At 40.9% G+C, this 21913-nt stretch overlaps 1 protein-coding gene across 1 annotated transcript in view; it reads left to right on the top strand.

The window, feature by feature from the left end:
- BAIAP2L1 (BAR/IMD domain containing adaptor protein 2 like 1) overlaps nucleotides 1-21913 on the top strand; it is a 72596-nt gene that overhangs the window by 4020 nt on the left and 46663 nt on the right. Inside the window, exon 2 of the mRNA XM_019637495.1 lies at nucleotides 18826-18901. Within this exon, the coding sequence (XP_019493040.1) occupies nucleotides 18826-18901 (76 nt within the window). The remainder of the gene's footprint in view (nucleotides 1-18825; nucleotides 18902-21913) is intronic.

Raw genomic sequence — 21913 nt, 5'->3', positions numbered from 1 at the left:
TGACCAATGCCCAAGTGCCATTTACCATGCCAGCCACTATCCCTCCCCTTTTTGTATAGTAATTTAGTGTGTTTTTTTACCGTTTAACAAATGCACAAACCAAATTCTTTTTATAATTTGGTGATCTAAGATGTCACCAGCATTTTTTGCCATTCTGTTAATTCGTCATTATTGGCATATTTTGAAGAAACCTTTTTTTTTTTTTTTAAATGAAAATGAGGTACTTTTGTTCTTTCACTGGGTAAAGCAAACAATCTAGGCATGTGTACTAGGCTTTGTTTGTTTGTTTAATGGGTTTTTATTTTTGCAACTTGACTTTAATTGGAGATGTATTAAGTGAAAGTCCCTGCCTGGTTGGTCTCCAGTGTGGACTGTGCTGCACAGGTCTAGCTTTGGAAGCTTAAAATTGCCTTTTATGTTTATTGCTGTAGCTATATACACTGTTTGATGTCTTCATTTGTTCCCACTACACTACTTTCTTCAGGAATGCTGAAGATAAAATGGGATTTGCAGAAGCCCAGACACCTTGTTCTTGGCTCCTTGGTGACTAAAAAAGGGGACAGTAAGAATGATGTGCCAGGTAGCGGCAAGAAGGGTTGCCAGGTATCGATATTAAACTGAACAGCCCAGTCTTGTAGCTTTTTGTCTGCAAAAATGAAAATGCAAAGCCAAACAATGGATGTCTTTTTCTGTCATAACATTTTTTTCTTGATTGGAAAGAGGTTTTAGAACTATGATAAGTGGTTGCTCTGCAGACAGAATAGCGGCCTTTATTATGAAGCCTGGGAGACTGGGACCACTTGGACAGGTGACACCGTTCACACAAGTTTCAGGTTCCTTTTGAGTTTACATTTGTGGCATTCCAGTATTGGGCATTAATTCTTGCCTTGCACTTCTGTTGTAATAAGCCACAGGCTGACCTGCAAGGGAAACCTAATGTGCATGAAATTGCAGCACATTGGATTTCTGTTTTCCTCAACATTCCATACAACTCTTTCTTCCGCAGTTTAAAAGTAAAAATTGGGCCAGCCGAGTGGCACTTTGGTTGAGAGCTGGCTTGGGACACCAGAGGGCCCCAGTTCGGATCCCACATAGGAGGGCCAGTGACACTGCCCTCTACAGCTAAGATGCTGAGTTCAGCTCAACCTGGAGCTGGGCTGCCATGAGTTGCTGGTGACAACGTAGGCTGCAGCCCCTGTGGCAGTGGGTTGCCATGGGCTACCGTGTGTAGCCAGCAGCCGCTGTGAGCAGCCGTCCAGAAGCCGATGACTGATCTGCCTTGCCCGGGAAGAGCGCAATGATGGTGCCAACTTAGGCCAGTGAAGCAACGTCCTCCACAACTAGACTGAAGAACAAAAGGATAGCAACTTGTCTGTTCCCCTTCCCCAATTCCCCTGCGTTGTTCCCATCCCCCAATTAAAAATATATATATCTTTAAAAAAAGAAAAAAAGTAAAAATTATTCTAAAAGTTACACAAACATTACTTTAAATCCTGTTGGCATTTGCCAGTATATTTTTTATTTCTAAAACTGTCTATTGGACTGTAATTAATGTACACACAGAAAGGTGTGCTTAGGTGTGTATAGCTCACTAAATAGTCACAAATTGGACACACCTGAGTAACCAGTACCCAGATCAAGAAGCAGACCATGACCAGCACCCCCGAATTCCTGGCATATTGGCCCTTCCAGGTCACTATACCCCCTCCAAGGTAACTACTCTGCTAACTTCTAACGGCACTGATTAGTTTGGCCTGTTTTATCTGCCTTCTTTCACTCTTGTGTGTTCATCAGATTCATCCACGTCACTGGAGTCATTGTAGTTGGTTCATTCTTTTTGCTGTGTCGTGAGTAGTCTACAGTGAGAATATATCACATTTTATCTCTTCTCTCGAGAGGCATTCAGATTGTTTTCAGACTCCTTACTCCAGGATATTAAGTGCTGCTATGACCATTCTAGTACAGGTCTGATGAGCATAGGTCTCCCTGTCTCTTGGGTATATACATAACAGATTTGCTGGGTTATGAGGTATTTGAATATGTAGCTTTGATAGAAATTCATGCAGTTTTCCAAAGTGGTTTTACCAATTTACATTCCCACCAGCAGTGCACCAGAGTTCCTCTCGCTGTGATCCTCACCAAAAGTTGATATTTTCCTTCCTTTTAATTTTGGCTACTCTGATGGGTGTATGCAAATAAAAATTTTTAGTTAAAAACAAAACAAACAAAACTCTTTGCCCCAGGCTTGTTGGTTGGCCGTCTGCAACTGCGGCAGGAGCCTGGTCTCCATGGGGGTTACTTAATGCCTGGAGACAGAACCAGGACCTAGGAACACGAGTCTGAGAGAGGCCTTACAGTTGTGGTATTCAGTAGAATAAAGCATAAAGTTAAGTTTCTTAGGTTCCAAACTATCATAGCTGAATACATCAAAAGGTTATATTGTGTAATCGATGTTGGGGGCATAGATGAGCCATATTTAAACAAACTGGAATATTGGGGGTATGCAGAGTTATGGTTAATTGAATTTTCTTGTTAACTGAGTATTAATGTAAATATCTTGCACTTCCTTTTTATGTTTTCTTGAAAATATACCTACTTTACTGTTAACAGGCACAACAGACTAGTTTTTTAAAAAATTTTCAATGAGCTACAGTTGAGTCAAGAGGTTTTAAGACGAGTACTTTCTGGCAGAAATGTTATTTTTAATTCGGGTCTTCTCCCCACTTAGATTGTGCATGCTTGAGAGCAAGCCCCCAAATTATATTTCTTAGCATTTCCAGCACTCATTCATGTTTTTTAGGTGTGTATGTTGGCTTCAATCTCAGAGTTTTTTTAAACTATATTTTTCTCTGAGGCCATAAAATTTCCAGAATTTCTATGAATATTTACACTGAAAGTAAAAGTCACCTGGAGATGCACAACCCAGGGATAACACTGTTAACTCGTGTTGCCTCTCTTTCCAATATTTTTCAGTGCGTCTTTCCATGTCAGTGTTTTTTGCCTCATTTTGATGACTTCACAGTGCTCCATTCTTCATCGTAATATATTGATCCAGCCCCCTGTTGTTGGACCTAAGGTCATTGCCAGTCCTTTGCTATTAAAGCCCTGCAGTGACTGTCATTGCAGATGAGCTTTGCACAGGTCTGGGGTGTTTTCCTTAAGCTAAATCCTCAGGAGGGAATGTGGGTCGGAAGGTATAGTTACGTTCTAAAGCATATTTGCTACACATTGTACAACCCCCTCCAGAAAACACGACCCAAATTCTGCTGTAATCTAATTGTGTGAGAATGCTCCTCTCCAGAACCCCAGCCAGTGAAGTAGATCTTTTCAAACCACTTCCTTGTTTATAACCCACAGAGGCGCTTTCTGTTTTTAACAGTAGTAAAAGATGCATACTTAATAATATGTCACTGTAGCTTATGGACATTGGCCAGAACACCCCGAGATTTCATGTCTGCCACTGCCGGATATAATTTCCCCCATAAACTTTGTACTTGTGGATGTGCACAGAGCAATTACAGCTCTGTGACCTTTCAGGCCTGTATACTTTTGTTCTTCTTTTCCTCACCCTTGACTTGATACCACTGTTTTCCAGGCCTTGAGTCTGTCTTCCTAGTTTATCATTTTTTTAGGGACTCTGTTCTGGTTGTAACAGCGGCCTCAGATCTCTGTGGATAAAGTTGAAACTGCTGTAAATGAAGTAAAATGTTGCTGTTCCTCTCTCATTCAAAACTAAATGAAAAATATTAACAGAATGTGTTTCCCAATCCAGGGAGCAAAATAAATGAGTACCCTACTGAGATGTCTGTTCTAAAACTACCTGTGCTTTAGAGAGAACAGCGGGTGGGTGAAGATGCCCTCAGGTTTGTTGCTTAAACTGTTTCCATTTATATGGTACTTTGGAGGTTTAAAAGTCCCTAAACAAGAGCAGTTCCTTCACTAAAAATATCAAAGGATAGCGATGGTTAACTCTAGGTCAGCATTGAGGGAGACTTTACTCCTTACTTACAATCTACCTTCTGGAGTGTTTACATTGTCTTTTGTGAGTGGATCACTTTTATAATGTTTAAGCTAAAAAAATACACACACACACACACACACACACACACATATATATTCCATTTTAATGGGTAAAAGTTTTTAAAAAACTAAACCATTTTCTACCTCTGTTTTGCAAGTTAACATTTCAGAGATAAACCTAGTTTAAAATCTTACCATTTTTCTCTTAATTTTGACTTATGGGAGTACGTTAACATACTCACCTGAGACTATGAATGGAACAGAAAAAGAATTCAACTAAACCTGAGAAGGCCCAAATTCCAGTTCTTATAATTATCTGTTAAAATCCTTGTTCCTGATATTGCAAGCAACTGTGTCATTGAAAGGTACAAAGACAGTATTAACAAGGACAAGAAAAGGTACCAAGGTAGTAATAACAGCCTATCAAAAGTGAGTAGGGATAAAAGTCCAGATGCCTAGAATACATAATCTAGAACAAACATGGGAAAGAGTGGGTTTAGGAGTCAGAACAGATCTCAGATGCTGAGTCCAACTACGCGACACCTGGGGTGCTTCTCCTCAGCCTTCCAGAAGGAGCAGCCCCGTTCCGAGGGGGAGGGGAGAGGAGGTGTGCAGGAGCCAACCCTGGTCACCTCCTTGTGCCTATCAGCTACAGATGCCCGAGACCTCAGCTAACAGACCAATTCGTTTCTGGCCACAAAAACTCAAGTGGCAAAAGAAAATCACAGGGATAATTCCTTATACCTAAGTGCTGGGGTTTTGGGCAGATAAAACCTTAATGGTTTTAATAGACCAAACGGTATATGTTTTCATAGCATGGGCTTCTTTGTACACTTGGAGCAGCTTGAAGTGCAAGACACCAACTGTGTACAGTACAGTATATGCGTCTAAGTTAAACATGGAAAACATCGTTCTTATTTGACTCAGTCCAGCTGTGCCCTTTGAGAAAAGATGACTTCTTCAGCTGAACAATCCATTCTTTATGTTATCCCAGATTTTTGTATGTACTCGATAATATATTTCTCCATTTGACCTTGTGCTTCAGTTTTCTCACCTTAAGTAAGGATGAGAATAGGCCCCCCCTCCCGTGATTGTTGTGAGGGTTACACGTGACAATACGTGCAAGCACTTAGAGCAGTGTGTTAGCTGTTGGCAGTAGTGGCATGTGTTTATTAGACTGTAATCACCATGAGGGCACTGATTTTCGTCTGTTGACTGCTTATTCCTAGCATCTTCTCCCAGAGTGACTGACACATAGGTGGAGCCAGGTAGATTTTGATAAAAGACAGTGTTGAAAGTATCAGCACAGAGTTTTCTTTCTGTACATGAGCTATCTACTCTTTGAAGGTGGTTTTTTTTTTGTTTTTGCCCTTCACTGTTCTGTTGCATAGTAACAACTCAGAAATATTTGTTGAATAAATACTGACGATCTATACTTATCACAGGTTGTCAATAAATCCTCACCTACTCCATGGCCAGTGGAACTCTTGAGTCCTCACAATAATAGTTTCCATGTTTGAGCACATGTTATATATGTGCCTCACTTACCACCTACACATATTCTTTTTGCATCTTTTGTGTGTGTGTGTGTGTGTGTGTGTGTGTGTGTGTGTGTGTGTGTGTGCACCACAGCTGTGCCAAGCACTAGTCACCATTGGGACCCACGCTGGAAGAAAGAGTCTGTGCTTTTCTACAGTTTATGGCAATGGCAGGACAACCATGCCAGATTTCAGTGTGTCCAGCCTTTCGCCTCCATTGTCATCAATTACGTGTCCTTGCTCTTTCCCCACCGTCTCTCCCATTTCCGTTGTTTGGACTTTGTTTTGTCTTGGATTGGAAGAAAGAAGGAAAAGATTACTATACATGCAGGTTAAGTTCAAGAGGAGATTTTGGGAAGCTGGATGTATGAGAGAAGTAGATGGGAAACAAAGTTTTAGAAGTTTTGATTCCCCTTACTGGTATCTGAGAAATATAAATAATGAACTTGAACTATTTTAAAATTATTTTGGAGTTTTGAACGTTTCTCAGACTATAAGGCTATGATTTAAATGCAAAGCAAAAGCAGGATGACCTATCTCATGGGGCCTAGTTGAGAAGTTCACTAGAATTACCCCAGATACATTATAAGAGTGGCATTTGGAAAGAACTAATGAACTAAAAAAAAAAAAGTCACTTGCTATATGAAATCATTAATTTACTTTGACCTGGTAAAGTTCTTATTACCTATAAAGTACTTCGGGCTTTTTAAACAAATGTGATTGAGTACATGAGTCATGCTGTCCTGTAAATTCATTGCTAGCTTTCTGTTCCATGACACACCTTTTAAAAACAAGTATGCAGACAAGAACACTTAACCAAACGGTCGTGTGCTGTGTAGCCTTCAAAGTATATATCTGTTGACAGCTATTTAAAGCCAGTTATTAAATGATTACTGTTTCCTTACTATATGGCATTTGGGATAAATTCTATATTTCTAAATAATATTGAAGTAATATTAAAGATGTTTGCATTTCTTATTTTCGCTATGTCAGGAATTGTTTCATTTCTGTCTCCCTATTAAGCCATACATTTTCAAGGGCTGTAACACTTTCCTCATTCATCTTTGTGTTCTCTACATCCAGCGTAGGACTGGACTCACTTTAGGTATATAATAAAGGTTGGACAAATGTATGATTGTTTCAAAGGCCCAAAGGTAAGAAAGATTTTACAGAGTTAGTGGAGTGAAACATCAGTAAACATGTGATCTAGTACTTGCCTTGATCTCATCTCATATCTCAGAGGTGGGGGGTGGGGAGCGCATATCAGGAAAAAAAGGCACATTTTCAGATTCCAACTGAAAGTTATATAGTAGTCATCCTGGTATGTAGCTAAAGAAAGGATTGTGTTTCCATTCTTTCAAATAAGAATATGTACCTCTACAAACCAAGCAAAAATGGATATTCACATTATCATAGTTGGAATTGGTTTTTACTTCAATCTCTCAAGCTACTTCCTCTGAAGTTCAAAGTCCAAAAATTGCTTGAATTTTGGGACAGGGTCCCTAAATCCCGTCCAGTGGAGGCCAGTGTGGCCCAGACGTTGTTCCAATGTCTGTTAGCCTGCTAATTGCCAAGGCCAGGAATGCCTGGTACTGCCAGGAAATATATGTATGTATATAACTACATGGAGCTGTAGCACCTGGTGGGCCTTGGACCCAGGGTAATCATCTGCACTTAAACTTTAAGAAAAAGTGGTTTCGGGCAGGCCGAGTGGCTCAGTTGGTTAACAGCTTGCTCAAGAGTTTGAGCTCTGAGCAACAGCGGTTTGAGTCCCGGCCCGAGCTAAGCAACCACTGAGCTGCCAACAGGTGGCAGGATGGCTCAGCTAAAAAAAAAAAAGTGGTTTCAAGTGATTCCACCCATAGACAAATATAAAACTTTTGTCTAGTATTTTATTTTATTTTTTAAAGATTTTTATTGAGGAATTGGGGGAGGGAACAGCGTTGGGGGATCGGGGAAGGGGAACAGACAAGTTGTTGTCCTTTTGTTCTTCAGTCTAGTTGTGGAGGACGTCACTTCACTGGCCCATGTTGGTATGATCATTGCGCTCTTCCTGGGTGAGGCAGTTGCTTGCTGGCCATTGGATGACCGCTCACGGCGGCTCACTGACAGCTCACGCCCGCTGCCAGCCAGCCCCACTGCAGCCTACGCCGTCACCAGCGACTCACAGCAGCCCAGCTCCAGGTCGAGCTGTTGTTCACCATCTTAGCTGTAGAGGGCGCAGCGTGGGATCCGAACCCGGGCCCTACTGCTCAGAGCTCGCGCTCCCAAGCCAACTCTTAACTAACGAGCCACTCTGCCAGCCCTGTCTAGTATTTTAAATAGAATGAAACATTCTAGTGTGGAACTGGGTTCAGACCATTTTTTTTTCTTCAAGTTACTTTATCAGATGGTCATAAACTCAGATTGCTTGTCGTTTGGTTCTCCTTCAACATTTAAAAAATAACAATTGAAAAATCTATATTCTTACACTAATTTACTAGGTGTGGGATACCTCTGGAACTTAATTTTCTAGACACACTTAATAATTTCATCCGAGAGGTTTGGACAGCTGTAAAACACACTTCTTACTTTCTCCTACCAGCGAGTCGGTATCTTTTTGTGGTGCTTAAGAATGTTTTTGCTTCAGAACAGTTCTTGCTGCCTAAAAGAGTAGGGAACAGGGAAAGTGGAGTGTCACAGAAATCTGTTTCCTTTGAACAATGAAATAAAAGGTCATGGAGATGTGATTGTTTCTAGTAATGTGTCTAAAAAGGTAGCAACACATACCTTTCTGGATGATCACACTGGTCCTCGTCATTTGGTTCTAAAGGAGCTCGGGAGCTAATAGGTGTTCTCAGATTTCTCGGAGAATATTCTCGGAGAGGCGAAGCCTCAAGAGGTGGCCCTGTGCTTCGCTGACCACTGGCCCAGTGGCTCATGCTCAAGTCATGTGAGGGGTGGAGCCATGGAGCCCTGAGGGCGTCATGGCTTCATTTCTAGCATGCTCTTTGCGCTCTGAAGGACCACTTTGGCAGAAGTAATTCTTTATAAACCAAAGCCTGGAGGACAGAAAAAGAGAGGAAAGGAAGAATGAAGGCAAAAAAAGGTGTAAGTCATAGTGCAAGTTTCACAGAGAATTTGCTCTGTGGGCTGAAGATTTTCTATACAACTACCTTAGAGGGACACAGTAATTACCTAATACTTAATTTATTACCTGGAGACACCTTTGCCAAACTCCTCCCATTACAGCTGGAATGACAACTGCTAATCCAGCAGGAGATTTGTCTCTAAAAATAGCTCTGTTTATCTTTTTCTACTAAGGGGCCTAATTGATTTTCACATAGACGGGAAGTTGCTGCCAACAGCTACATGGGCATAAATGCCTTGCAGACCAGTAACACTTTTCTGGCTAGTCCTGGACCAGTGTTCACCAAGGACAGTGTGTGACCTGCCTCCCAATACAGCTGGCTCTTCTGTGGTCAGGGTCCTTAGAAGCAGCCCAGGAATGAGCAGACTCATAGCTTGTGGCATTCTGTGGCGTGAAGATGTGGAGCTTTAATCCTTAGCACCCTGGGACATCAGGAAGAGTCGGGTTTTTGTTATTGCTGTTGTTTCTCCCCAAAATAGCTTTATTGAAGTGTAGCTTATAAACTATAAACTCCATTCATTTTAAGTATACAAGTCAGTGATTTTTAGTAAATTTTCAGAATTGTGTAACCATCACCACAATCCAATTTTATAACATTTCCATGATCCCAAAAAGGTCTTTTGTGCCCATTTGCTGTCATTTCTCATTCGCATCCCCAGGCAATCACTAGTATAGCTTAGGTTTCCATAGATTTGACTTTTTTAGACATTTTATTAAAATACAATCATACAATGTGGCCTTTTGTGACTGGCTTCTTTTACTTAGCATAATGGAGTTCATCTATTTGTAGTGTTTATTAGTTTACATTCTGTTGTATGGCTGAATAATATTCCGTTTATGGATTTACCACATTTGTTCATCTGTTCACCAGTTGATGGACATTTGGGTTGTTTCCAGCAAAGAAATTTTTTAAGGGCCATATAACTACCTAATACTTAAATAATTTTAATGTCAACTTGAATAACTATCAGGTTAGCAAGCAAAATTCACAATTTCAGATTTTGTAAACCTATTATGACTTAGTAGGTAGAGAGCAGAAATTTGCAGCTTTTTTGACCCTTGATTGTAGCTGTTGATTTGAGCTAATGAAGTTGGAAGCAGTGGCCCCGTTACCCCATTTCTGATTTTCAAGGCTAATTGGCCCACTGGGTCATTGTGTCTGTGGCAGTGTGTTCAGATGAGCTGAAGGCACATCATGCAGCCAATTCATCTATGAGCACATACATCTCTTAAATAATAATAATAATAATAATAATAAATCAGGAACTGCTGCTGATGGGCATACTCTGGGCCTTAGCTGGTCCAGGCACTGTTCCTGGTGCTGGAGGTGTGGTGGTCCTTGGCCTCAATTCCCATGCAGTTTCTACTAAAGAGACAGAGTACACAGGAATGTCATGTGAGGTAGTGACAAGCCTTTTGAAAAGAGAGAAGCAAGGAACAGAGCTAGAGAAGGGGAAACTGGAGATGGAGGGAGGTGTCTCCGAGAGGTCTGGAGCTGAGACCTAGGTGGGTGGGTATCCAGGAGAAGAGCCTTCCAGCAGAAGGAGGGAATGAAGGGGTTTGGCCTGTTCACAGAACAGCCCCGAGGCCATTGTGCCTGGAGCACAGTGATGGAGGTGGGGGAGGGGTGGCCACAGCCAAACCTGCCTGATTACAGGAAGTATCCAGGCTCTTGGTCCCTCTTCCATCCGGTTGTGAAAAGGACAAAAGTCACTGGTGACGTTTAATCTGTGATAGACATGAGAGCTGAGGATAAAACTATTAGTCATGCATCACTTCATGACAGGATAGCTTGTGAGAAATGCATCAATAGGTGATTTTTGTCATTTTGTGAACATCATAGAGTCACACAGATCTATTGGGTTGTCAGAAAAGTCATGACGTTTTTTTCTGTGTTTTTCGTTGCAAAAATGTGTCATGACTTTTCCGACAACCCAATGAATAGATGGTACAGCCTACTGCACACCTAGGCTGTGTGGTACAGCCTAGTGCCCCTGGGCTACAGCATGTGACTGTACTGAATGCTGGAAGCGTTTGTAACACAATGGTAAGTATTTGTGTATCTAAACATAGAAAAGGTACAGTAAAACTATGGTATAAAAAATGGTTGACCTGTGTAGGGCAGTTACCACGAATGGAGCTTGCAGGACTGGAAGTTTCTCTGGGTGAGTCAGCGAGTGAGTGGAGAGTGAATGTGAAGGCCTAGGATATGACTGCACACAACTGGAGACTTTATAAACACTACAGTTAGACTACGTGAGCTTTATAAAAACCAGTTTTCTTTCTTCAATAATGTTAGCTACTATAACTATAAGCTTTTCAATTTTTTAAACTTTTTTACTCTTATAACACTTAGCTTAAAAACACAAACACATTGTACGCCTGCACAAGAATATTTTCTTTATATCCTTATTGTATGAGCGTTATTTGTATTTAAATCTTTTTCTTTACTTTTTAAACTTTTTTGTTAAAAACTAAGACACCAAACACACATTAGCCTCGGCCTACACAGGGTCAGGACCATGAATGTCACTGTCTCCGGCCTCCACATCTTGTCCCACTGGAAGGTCTTCGGGGCGGTAACACGCATGGAGCTGTCATCTCCTGTAATGACAATGCCTTCTGCTTGAGGAGGTGTCACTCTTTTCAGAAATATGTCCCTCCCTGGTGGTTTGCTTGGTTTATTTTCATCATAGATTTGCTTGTAAGCAGATAATGCACCATGCACATTCCTATTAATGGAAACTTTTCTGTGTTGGGGTCCATGTCTGAAACTTCTTGAGGAGCTTGTTGAGGTCTGCAAAACCCTTCACTGTGAATTAATTCTCTTGGGGTTCTTTTTCTTCTGCCATTTCTGGGATACCATACAGAAGTTAAATAGTAATAAACTCAATATGTACCAAGGTGGACAGGTCTCAGAGGCATAATGTTGAATAAAAATAGTAAGATGTAAAAGTGAAATGTATTATATACCATTTTATTAAATGCACAAAGCAAAATTATATATTAATTGTGACTACATATATGTGTGTATAAAAGTATAAAATATGAGTTAGAAAGTTAACAGCAGTCTTAATTAGCTATTCCCTCTGGGGAGAAAAAAAGAAATATGAGACTGGAATGGGGTGGTTAAAGCATCCTGTGGTTTTGTAATGTAGTTCTGTAATGTTTTAATTCCTTTTCAGCAAAGGAAATCAATATGGCAGTGTTAAATTAACCGTTATTAATTCTTGTGTGGTAGTTGTGGAAACTTCTTTTTCTTTCCTTTTTTAAAGGAAAGGAAAGGAGGTCAGAAATACTTGTTTGCCCAGGCAGAATTGGTCCATGCTGTGATGCTATTAGAAGATCAATTTTAAAATCAAGAGTAAGATTATAAGAAAGCTTCTAAAAAGAAAAAGGAAATATTGTAGAGACTCCCATAACTTCTCTCACTAAAACAGTGCTCCGTTGGAAAGCATTTTCATCTAACTTCATTGCACAATTCACTTAAAGGAACGTGTATTGAGGCCTGAGGGGTGAGTGCAAAGGTTAGCAGGGAGGCTAGCCAGCCCGACTCTGCTTTCGGCTGCCTATGGGACTTGCAGCAAGGTTTTAAAATTTAACATATCAGGGATTTGGTGTCTCATCTGTAAAATGGGGATAATAATAACTATGTTGTTAGGATCTAATGAGACAACCCATGTGAAATACTAGGCATACAGCCTGAAATATAGTAGCACTCCATAAATGTCAAAATGTATCTCATGTGGAAAAAATGAATAAAATGTTCTCAACTGAATAAGGCAGATAATAACACTTTCTATTTCCTTTGTACGGCACACTTCTCTAGAGGTTTTTGTATTCAGGGCCTCTCTCATCCTGACATGACACTCTGAGGCAGGAGAGCCAGGATGATATATTTTTGTATTACAGAGAGGAAGTGAGGTACCTTGAGACATCTGTGGAAATAGCAATCAATGTTCATCCATTTGAAGAGCAGACTAATATTTTAGAGCTTTTGTCGGGCAGTGTTAATTACTGCAGCTGACTCAGTGTGCACTAAGTGTCAGGTGCTTGGAAGAGCACAAAATAAGTGCTCCATAACTATGACACTGTCTCATTGAATCCTTGTACCTCTCATGAGGTGGAAATGATCATTATTCCCATTTTATAGAGGAGGAGACTGAGGCTCAACAGGGTAGTGATGTGGGATTTGCCCAAGGATTCCAGGCCAAAGATATTTTCATTTCATGTCCCCTCATCCCCCCCAGACCCATTGCTACCAGGATTGCATGTTACAAATTATAGATAATACAAATTGATTCATAATGCAAGTTGATAGCTAGTAGCATAGATAGACGATACAGATTGAGAGGGAACCAAAACATTGTCCACATTTGACTGGTGGGAAGCATTTTTGTGTTTATGTAATACTTCAAGCAAAAAAAATATCTCAGTTATCTAATTTTCCTTCACTTGGCTTGTGCCCTTCATCCAAGATGGATATAAAAAACATGACTCTTCGGACCATCTGTTAGCCCACAAGCAGCTGCCTTTTGCCAAATTTACTCTCTAATATTTTCCCTGAAGGCAAGGGATGTAATCAAGTATTGATGTTAGTCCAGAAACAGCAGCTTCCAACACTACGAGGAAGGAGGAAGAGAGATTTTCCACAAATAATGTCCATCTGGAAGTATCTTCAAACATTTAACCCTTATTAACAGGTAGTCTCGTCGCACGAAGTTAAAATGTGCCTTGATTAGTTTAAGCATTTGCAACATTGCTGGACTAATTTGTATAAAATTATGTAGAACAAAAAGTATCCAGAATTTCAAGGATATATGCACTGCCTGAATCGAGTTATATAACTCCCTATTTACTTAGATTATTAAATCACTTTTAAAGCTTACTCCAGTGTAACTCATACCCACATTTTTCAACTGAGAAAAATAAAGCACTGAAATACCAAATAATTTGTGCTTGGTCATGGGGAGAACAGGAAAAACAAATGCAAAGAGAAGCCAGTTCTTAGGAATTTAAAGTCAGCTCAGTTTAACTAGCTAGCCATAATTGTATTACGTACTGTATGCTTCATAGTCTTATAGCTCCATGTTGGTAAAGGTAATACTTTTTCAAAAATGAAGGATAAATCTAAATGGTGAGGTAGTTAAAAACCATCATAAGATTGTGTAACTCATTTTAAAATTAAGATCTGTAACTCCACAGGAATAGAGGAAGTGCATGAGATAAGTGGACCAGCTAGAAATCGGGTGGAAAGTGCCTGTAGGCTCTGAGTGGCTGTTCCTCAGCACTTTATCTGGAATAGCTACTCACTGATTGTCCAGTGCTGCTGAGCTTGTGCAGTAGGGCCAGCCCCTCTTCACATGAGACCCACCTGGCACAGATAGAAGAGTGATGTTGCCAGTCATTTTATTTCAGCCTAGACGATCTGTGTTCTTCTCTGAATGGAAATAAACTCATTCTAGTTGAAACTAGTTTGACAGATTATCCCCCTTGCCAGGCAGTAACTGGTGGAATACACGCTAAGCTTTTGTTATTGATTATCATAAAATAGTGTTTCTTGGACCATTAATACCTTTTATAATTTAATTTGTTTTTATACTTGGTATCTTAAAACTTTTAGTCTTAGTTTAAATTAAAATGGATTTGTTCATTACTACTGGTGATTCTCTAAATTTTAGGCTGTATAAACAGTCAGGTCTTAACAAGCCCTGACATAGCATGACCTTTAAACCCAACTGCTGCCCTCCCCCCAAAATATGGGACCCATCCGATTCACAAGGACATCCACTGCTACTATAAAATTGTACAGCTGGTGGAACACAAAGGCAGCACTGCGTTTTTGTTCCTGGGTTTAAAAATACATGTACTTCAGCTAAAATAACTCGATTAATGCCAAGAGCCAGTATAGAAATGGATTTTCCACTGTTCAAAGAGGCCAAAATTTCTGGAGGGAAAATTTCTGTAGCTAAACCTAAGTAATAAAGATTCAAAATGTATGTTGAACTTTCAAGCTTAAAAACTCTTGTATTGTTATCTGTGAAGCTGATTGTACTCTCAGGTCTTGGTTTAACATTTTTTTCCAGTAGAATCATTTGGACAGTGGTTTATGCTTAGTGTTAACTTTGGAAATTCTCACTAATTCATTATTAATGAGATATTAAGATACGAATTATATGTAAACATTTCAAGAATTATAAAGAAATCAAATTATCTTTTCCCCTTATTTGAGAAAACTGAACTAAGAATAACCTTAAGAACAAAGATCCGGGCTTCTTTCTGTGACTTCTTATGCTAGAGGACACACAGGGTTAGCTCCGTGTTGGTCTCGTTACATTCTTACTGTCCAAACTCAGCCTCCTAGGATTAGTGTAAGAATTTTAAGTGATATTTTAAACTTAGCTTTATCTTTTTATTAGAACTTATATTCTTACCATCCAGATTTGGTCTCATAAATTTATTATAAGAATTTTAAGAGATATTTGAAAAATAGTTTCGTCTTTTTACTAGAAAGTAGCTGTTTTCTAATGAAGGTATTAAATTTTTAAAATTACTGAAATCTCATACATTGCTGATGGGACTGTAAAGTGGTACAGCCACTCTGGAAAATACTTGGGCAGTTTCTTATAAAGTTAAACATATACCTACCGTATGGCGCAGCAATTGAACTCCCAGATACTTATCCTAGAGATAGGAACACTTAATTCACACAAAAACCTGTATGTGATTGTCCATATCAGGTTTATTTGTAATTGCCCAAAACTGGAAACCAACCCAAATGTTCAGAGGGTAAATGGATAAACAAATTGTGATATCCCGTACTATGGAATACTACTAGCCAAAATAAAAGAAAAAGAGTAAACTGCTGATATACCCAACAACTTGGATGGTACTTAAGGGCTTTATGCCAAGTGAAAAAGCCAATCTCAAGAGGTCACATGATTCCATTTATATAACATTTTTACAATGACAAAAATTGTAGTGATTGAGAACCAGTGGTTGCCAGGGGGTAGGGTTGGTGGGGAGCGCATGGCCATAACGGGGTAGCATGAGAGAGATCTTTGTGTTAGTGGAACAGTTCTGGATCATAATTGTGGTGATGGTTATACAAATCTGTACGTGTGGTTCATGGAAACCATGCACGCACAATGTTGTGAGTGAGACAAGCTGCTGACTGGCTCCACTAATACAGGATGAGTGGACTTCCAGTTAAGCATGGCACATTGGCCTCGTGTTTTTTCTCGCTTTCTTCTGCGAGTACATTAAAATGATGGCAAAAGAACTTTAAAAAAACCCCAGAAAACGAAATCCATCATGTAGAGACCTAAAAAAGGAAATACCAGTTGACAAAAGGCCTAAAGAAAGTTGGGGTGATAGAAAATGGGCAGAGGAATGGTAAATGCCTTAAGGGAACCTAAAGAACCTGCAGAGAGAAGTACTGATGAGAACTGAGCCACTCACCCCAGAGAACCCCAAAGGCTGAGGAGCAGGCCCCACAGAAGGTGGGGACAGAGGGGACAGACAGGGCTATAGCAGGAGTTCTTCAAGGTAGTTAAACTGCCAGGTTCCCTTTCCTGCCTCAGCCACCACTACCTCCAGCAGTGCCCTCTGCATGGCCGACCAGAGATTTAATCTCTGAATATATTGAATCAGAAGAGCTCTCAACTCAGAAACACCAGCCGATGGTGGAGGGAGCAGAGCACAGAGCTAGTAAAAGCCAGCTCAGTAAACTGTGGAATCCCCAGCCCCCTCCCTGACTGGGAAAGCTGACCGCAGGGTGACAGGCTGCTCCTCCCCCACTAATGATCGGGAATTAGAAACATCTTTGGAATGACCCGTGGCTCCTGGTTACAGTTGCATTGCCAGTTTGTCCGCAGCTGGCCTGCTGTCCAGTCACTCCGCCTGAAGCCTCCTAGTCCACATGCACCCTGAATACATACCCACTCGCACGGGCTTCCAGCCAGCGTTTGGGGGCTTTGCTCCTAAACACGAAGTGATCAAGGATCACAAGACATTTGAGGAAACACTCCAACACAAAAGACAGATGGATACCAAACAATGAGAAGAAAATAACCAGGAGATAACATGAGGAACTGGAAGGAAATACCCCAAAACTACAACTAGTTTATTCAGATAGGAGACAATATTGCATCCATGAAACAAGAACAGGATGCTTTTAAGAAGGAATAATAAAAAAACTCAACAGAGCCCAAATTCAAAATATATCAGAAGTTTTTAAAACATAGAAGAGTCAGAATGTAAAGTTGAGAATATGTGTCAGAGATGTAGAACAAAAAGTGGAAAATCAGAGAAAAAAGGTAAAATAGAGATTAACTCCAGGATGTGTAAAATCTTCATGAGAGTCCCACAAAGAGTGAAAAGCCAGGAAACAAAACAGGAACATTTTTCAGACCTGAAAGACATAATTTTCTATATAGATTAAGTAGGGTCTTTTGAGTGCCCAGTAAACTACATGAAAAAAGTACCCACACTGAGACAGACCATTATATAGTTTCAGAATCCAGGAATAAAGAGAAACCTTCCAGAAATAAGCCCCCAAAAAGTCATATACAAAGGAAGAAGAAATGATGGCCAACTTCTCAATAGCAAAACTGGATATTTAAAGATTGTGGAGCAATATCTTCAAAATTCTGAGGGAAAGTCACTTTCAATCTATAATACTCTAGCCAGCAAAATGTCAATCAAATGTCAAGGTAAAGATAATTTCAGACACGTGGGTACTCAAATTTACGTCTCACATGTCAATCTAGGAGAAGGATCTCCAGCAAATAAGAATAAATGAAGAAAGAGAAAGATGTGGAATCCAGGTAGTGACACGGGGCCAGAAAGGGACATGCAAGGGCGATAGCGTAGCAGGGACGGTCAGGCCAGACTGAGCAAGAGGCCCAAGAGTCCTTGGAGGAAGTGCTGGGGGAAAATGGAATGGAAGATTAGCTGACAACTTTGTGTGTTTGAAAAAAATAATACTGATAGGCTTCTGCCAGATCTGAGGAGCGTGTGGGAAAATTTAAGGTAGGTCCATAGAAAACGAAGCATGGGGGTGGGGAGATGAGCCAGTTGCTAATCCCAGGAGAAACAAACAGGCAGTACCAAGAAAGAAATGTAATCCTTAGTACATTCCTTGCTTTGTAGTGACCAATATTTACAGAGTAATAATAAACTCTGACTATTGACTTACCAGGAAATTGCCATTTAACTGTGTAGGAAGGATTGGAGAAGGGAAAGTGGGGTGCTGTGGAGGCCCAAGTCCTCATCTACTGTAGCAGAAAGCCTGTACTTACTGTCCAAAATTGAGAAATTAAGAATGTTATCAAAACTATGGCAATAAATGCAAGAATAACAGCTTCATTGAGAGTGCTCTTGAGAGTATGGCCGGGGGTGGGGAAAGGTGGTGAGACGGGTGGTTTTTCCAGATAAGCCTTTATCGCTGTTTGATAAAAGTTAGTTTGCTCTCTACTAACTCACAGTGGAGAACCTTTTATCCCAAACAGCATGTGTGTCAAGCATCTGCCCCTTTGAATGTTGTGTAGCTTTTCATTCTTTTTATTGCCTGGTCCTCTGCAGATGGCACACATTTGGGGCGAGGGGCTGAAGAGACTTGAGTGGTCTATCTGGAATGACTAATATTGTGAAGCTCATTGTGGAACAAATATGCAGTCACCACATGTTCTGAGTCAAGTCAGAGCCCCCTAGGAATGACTTCTTGTCTGTACAGGTTTACGATATTTTAAATTTAGACCAACATTCTCAATCATTGTGTAGAAGGACAACCATTAAACTCCTTAAACCCAAAAGGTGGCATCAGCTTCTAGGCCCACAGTCCCTACCGGGTGTGCCTAGCAGAGACGGCATGTCTGCTGCTTGCTCCGTTTACAGTAGGTTCTAGGCAGCCCTTGGGCAGCGGGGGAACTGCCAGGGTTCCATCCACCTCGCAGTGCCAGCACCTGTTCCATCAGTAAGGACGTATGTGCTCTTTGTTATTTTCAAATCACCATTCATAACTGTAGACTGTACTGTCAAGCATACATAGGCATCCCAGGCTATGTAGTAACAAAATCTAAAAATTACTTGGTCTGTGTTTGCTTATTTTATGAATTTGTTTGTTTTGTTTGTCAGAATGTTATGGAACAGTTCAATCCGGGGCTACGAAATTTAATAAACCTAGGAAAAAATTATGAAAAAGCTGTCAATGGTAAGTCAATTTTCTAAATTTATAAATATAGAGCACATCTAAAAGCCATTCAGTAAATATTTTACTTAATTATTTTTAAATGCTTAATACTGAATTTTTAAAATTCCTTTAAATTGGTAGAAATTATTTACAATTAACTTAATCTACAGAACTTTGCATTCATAGGATGTTAGTGTATTTGAAATGAGTAAATTTCATAATAGGCTACTAGGAGTAATTTTAATTATCAAATCATGCCTTTTGACGTGGTTCAATCGTTTATATTATTGCCATAAACATGTTTTCTACTTTTTGAACCAAATTCTTTGTGAACTAATAACATATATGAAATGTATAATTAAAATATTTATGTTAGGGTCCTACAGCATAAGAATTATTCTCCTTTTATTTATATAGAAGAATTTCTTGACTTTGGGTGTACTTTTGATAGTAACATGAGAAATCAAACTTTTAGCCTGAATGGAAAAACGTCTCAATTAAAGGTTGAACTTAGATTCTTATTTCAAAATGAGAGCTTCCTTTAAAATGAATATGAGTGTTGGCTTTTGTCTCTCTGGGAACCAGAGTTGTTTGCTAGTTTGAAGAGGTTTCAGTGGAGGAAGCGGACGTGCATGTAACACACACTTTTTCCTACTAAAAGGCGAATGTTGTCAATGATCACCTTAAACGCTCAAGGTGCTAGTAACCACCACATTCTAACACAGTCAACACAGTGTTCCCCAGGTAGCAATCGTCAGACCCTGGAGTCACCCCCCGCCCTGGTTCATTAAGACCAAGTAGAACATCTAGTCGCCAACGGTTTTAGACTTGAAGAAGGCGTCAGCTCAAGTGTTGTGTCTTTTACAGAGCTCTTATTCTCCCTTTCACCTTGCCCCGCCTGCGGGTGCTCCCTGTTGGTGTTTTGGAAATAACCTGTGGCTTCCCACACCTTCTGCATGAGCATGCCCCGGGAAAGGGGGTGTGCTGACGAGACTTTCCATGACGGGTGCCGCATTGTTGTAGTTACTGGAAAAGTAAACTGCTTATTTACTTCTGGATCTCTGTGCTGTTTGCCAGATGTTTTCAGCGTCAGGAAATGCAACAGGCCTGGGATCTGCTCTCCCCCACCCTCCAGCAGTATCGGTGGCTTCTGCAAGTGCCCCCTCAAAGAGCAGGAGCCTTGTTGTGGAAGTCTTGCACAGCTGACGGCTCCCTGGATGACTGCTTGGTCACAAGACTGCAAAGTCATTGCTTTAGATGCCCCTGTGAAGGACATCGCTGTGACCTGCAGTGACTTTTTTTTCTTTCTAGAATTTGCTACCTCTCTGAGGCAGTTTACAAGGTGACTTAGTGAGTAGCCTGCAGCTTAGCCTCCTGCTAAAACAGCTTCTCCCCCAAAGGGCTCTTATCACTTTAGCACCTCCTGGGGACTGTTCCACAGTTTTCAGGTATGTCCAGAATTTCTGCAGGCCATCTGGTTTTTGCTGAAGCTATTGAGAAATTGAGATAAATTTGTAAAGTCCTTGGTAAAAATTTATGGTATAGTTGAGGATGCCAGATGTGCAGTCAATAGTTAGATTATAAGTCAAGATAACATGCACAGCTAACAAAGAGCAAGGGATGAGCAGTGTCACTGGAATTTGAGCCGTGGAGGTGGGGGTGGGGAGACAGAGTAGGGAGGAGGCCTTGTAGGAGCTGAACTAGCTGATAGATGTTGGATTTCAGTAGGCGGATGCTGCATGTGGGTACTTCAGGCAGAAAAGACAGTATCCAAGCCAAGACCTGCAGTCCACACTGACATGGGTGAGAAACTGTTGGGGAATACTAAAATATATATGGTGGAGTAGGGTCAGATTATTAATACATTTTAACACAGCATCAGTTACCTATTGCCACATAACAGACTACCCCTAACCTTGGCTTAAGACACAGTAATTTATTATTTATCATGCTCCTATAAAGGCAGTTCAGCTCTCTGGACTCCTGGGGCTCAGCTGTGAGCTGGACTAGGCTGAAGGCTGGGCCACTCCCTCCTGCAGGCACAGCAGGATGTTCTAAGAGTGCAAGCCCCTGTGGGAGTTATGTTTGCTGGGGCCCCATTGGCCAAAGCAAGTCACATGACCAAGTGTGTAGGGGGCTACACAGGCTGAGAATCCTGGGAGGTGTGATTCATTGAAGGCTGCAGTACGGGCTTACCCATTGAGCAGTAGGAGGCCCTTGAAGGTTTTTGAGCTGAACTGTACCTGATGAAATCATATTTTAAGGAAGAATTATCTGGTAGAAGTAGGTAGATTAGATTGATGAAGTAGTTGGTCAACCACTAAAATAGAACTAATATGAGAGTGCTGTAAGCATCTTGGTGGAGTAAGAACACTCCATTGTTTCTCCCTTTAAATTTACAAGTTAGACAACTGTAACTCAACAAAGGATCCCCTGCTTAACACATAAACACACCTGAAAGATCCATGCATTGGGACATCTGAAGGTGGGCATATTGGAACAAGTGGGGGAGGCATGAGAGGAACAAGGACAGGAATGGTAGCCCCAGAAGTAGTTCAGCACTCACCACTGCTCCAGCCAGCCTGGTTGTGGGGGAGTTGGGCTGCAGCCCTTAAACTATGGCCTGGAGCTTAAGAGGGGCAGAAGCAGTTTCCCTCCCTGAAAAGACATCTCTCTCCCTCCGTCTTTGCCCCCATCACAGCAGAATCAGGTGGAGGTGGCTGGGAATTTTTAAATAACAGTGGGGGCAACAGCCATAACTGAAAGAATGGACAGAACCATGAGATCCCAAACTTGCCTCTTCTCCACATGCCCTGGCAGAGCCCAGTAATGCCAAAAACACAGCAGAAAAAGGAGGTAGCTCTGGGAGTTCACAAAACCGGTTCTCCAACACCCTCCACATTCCCCCACCACAGTGGCGGTATCCCATAGCCAAGGTGAGCTCGTCACAGAGAGGACACCCACCATTCCAGTGGATACACGGTATTTTCCTTAACTGAAGTGACACTGCTCCACCACAGTCCAGAAGTGCAA

Source organism: Hipposideros armiger, unplaced genomic scaffold (genome assembly GCF_001890085.2).
Source record: "Hipposideros armiger isolate ML-2016 unplaced genomic scaffold, ASM189008v1 scaffold_33, whole genome shotgun sequence".
In the NCBI taxonomy this organism is placed as follows: Eukaryota; Metazoa; Chordata; class Mammalia; order Chiroptera; family Hipposideridae; genus Hipposideros; species Hipposideros armiger.
Note: the sequence above shows the minus strand (reverse complement) of the source record. Positions and strands in the feature narration are given on the sequence as shown.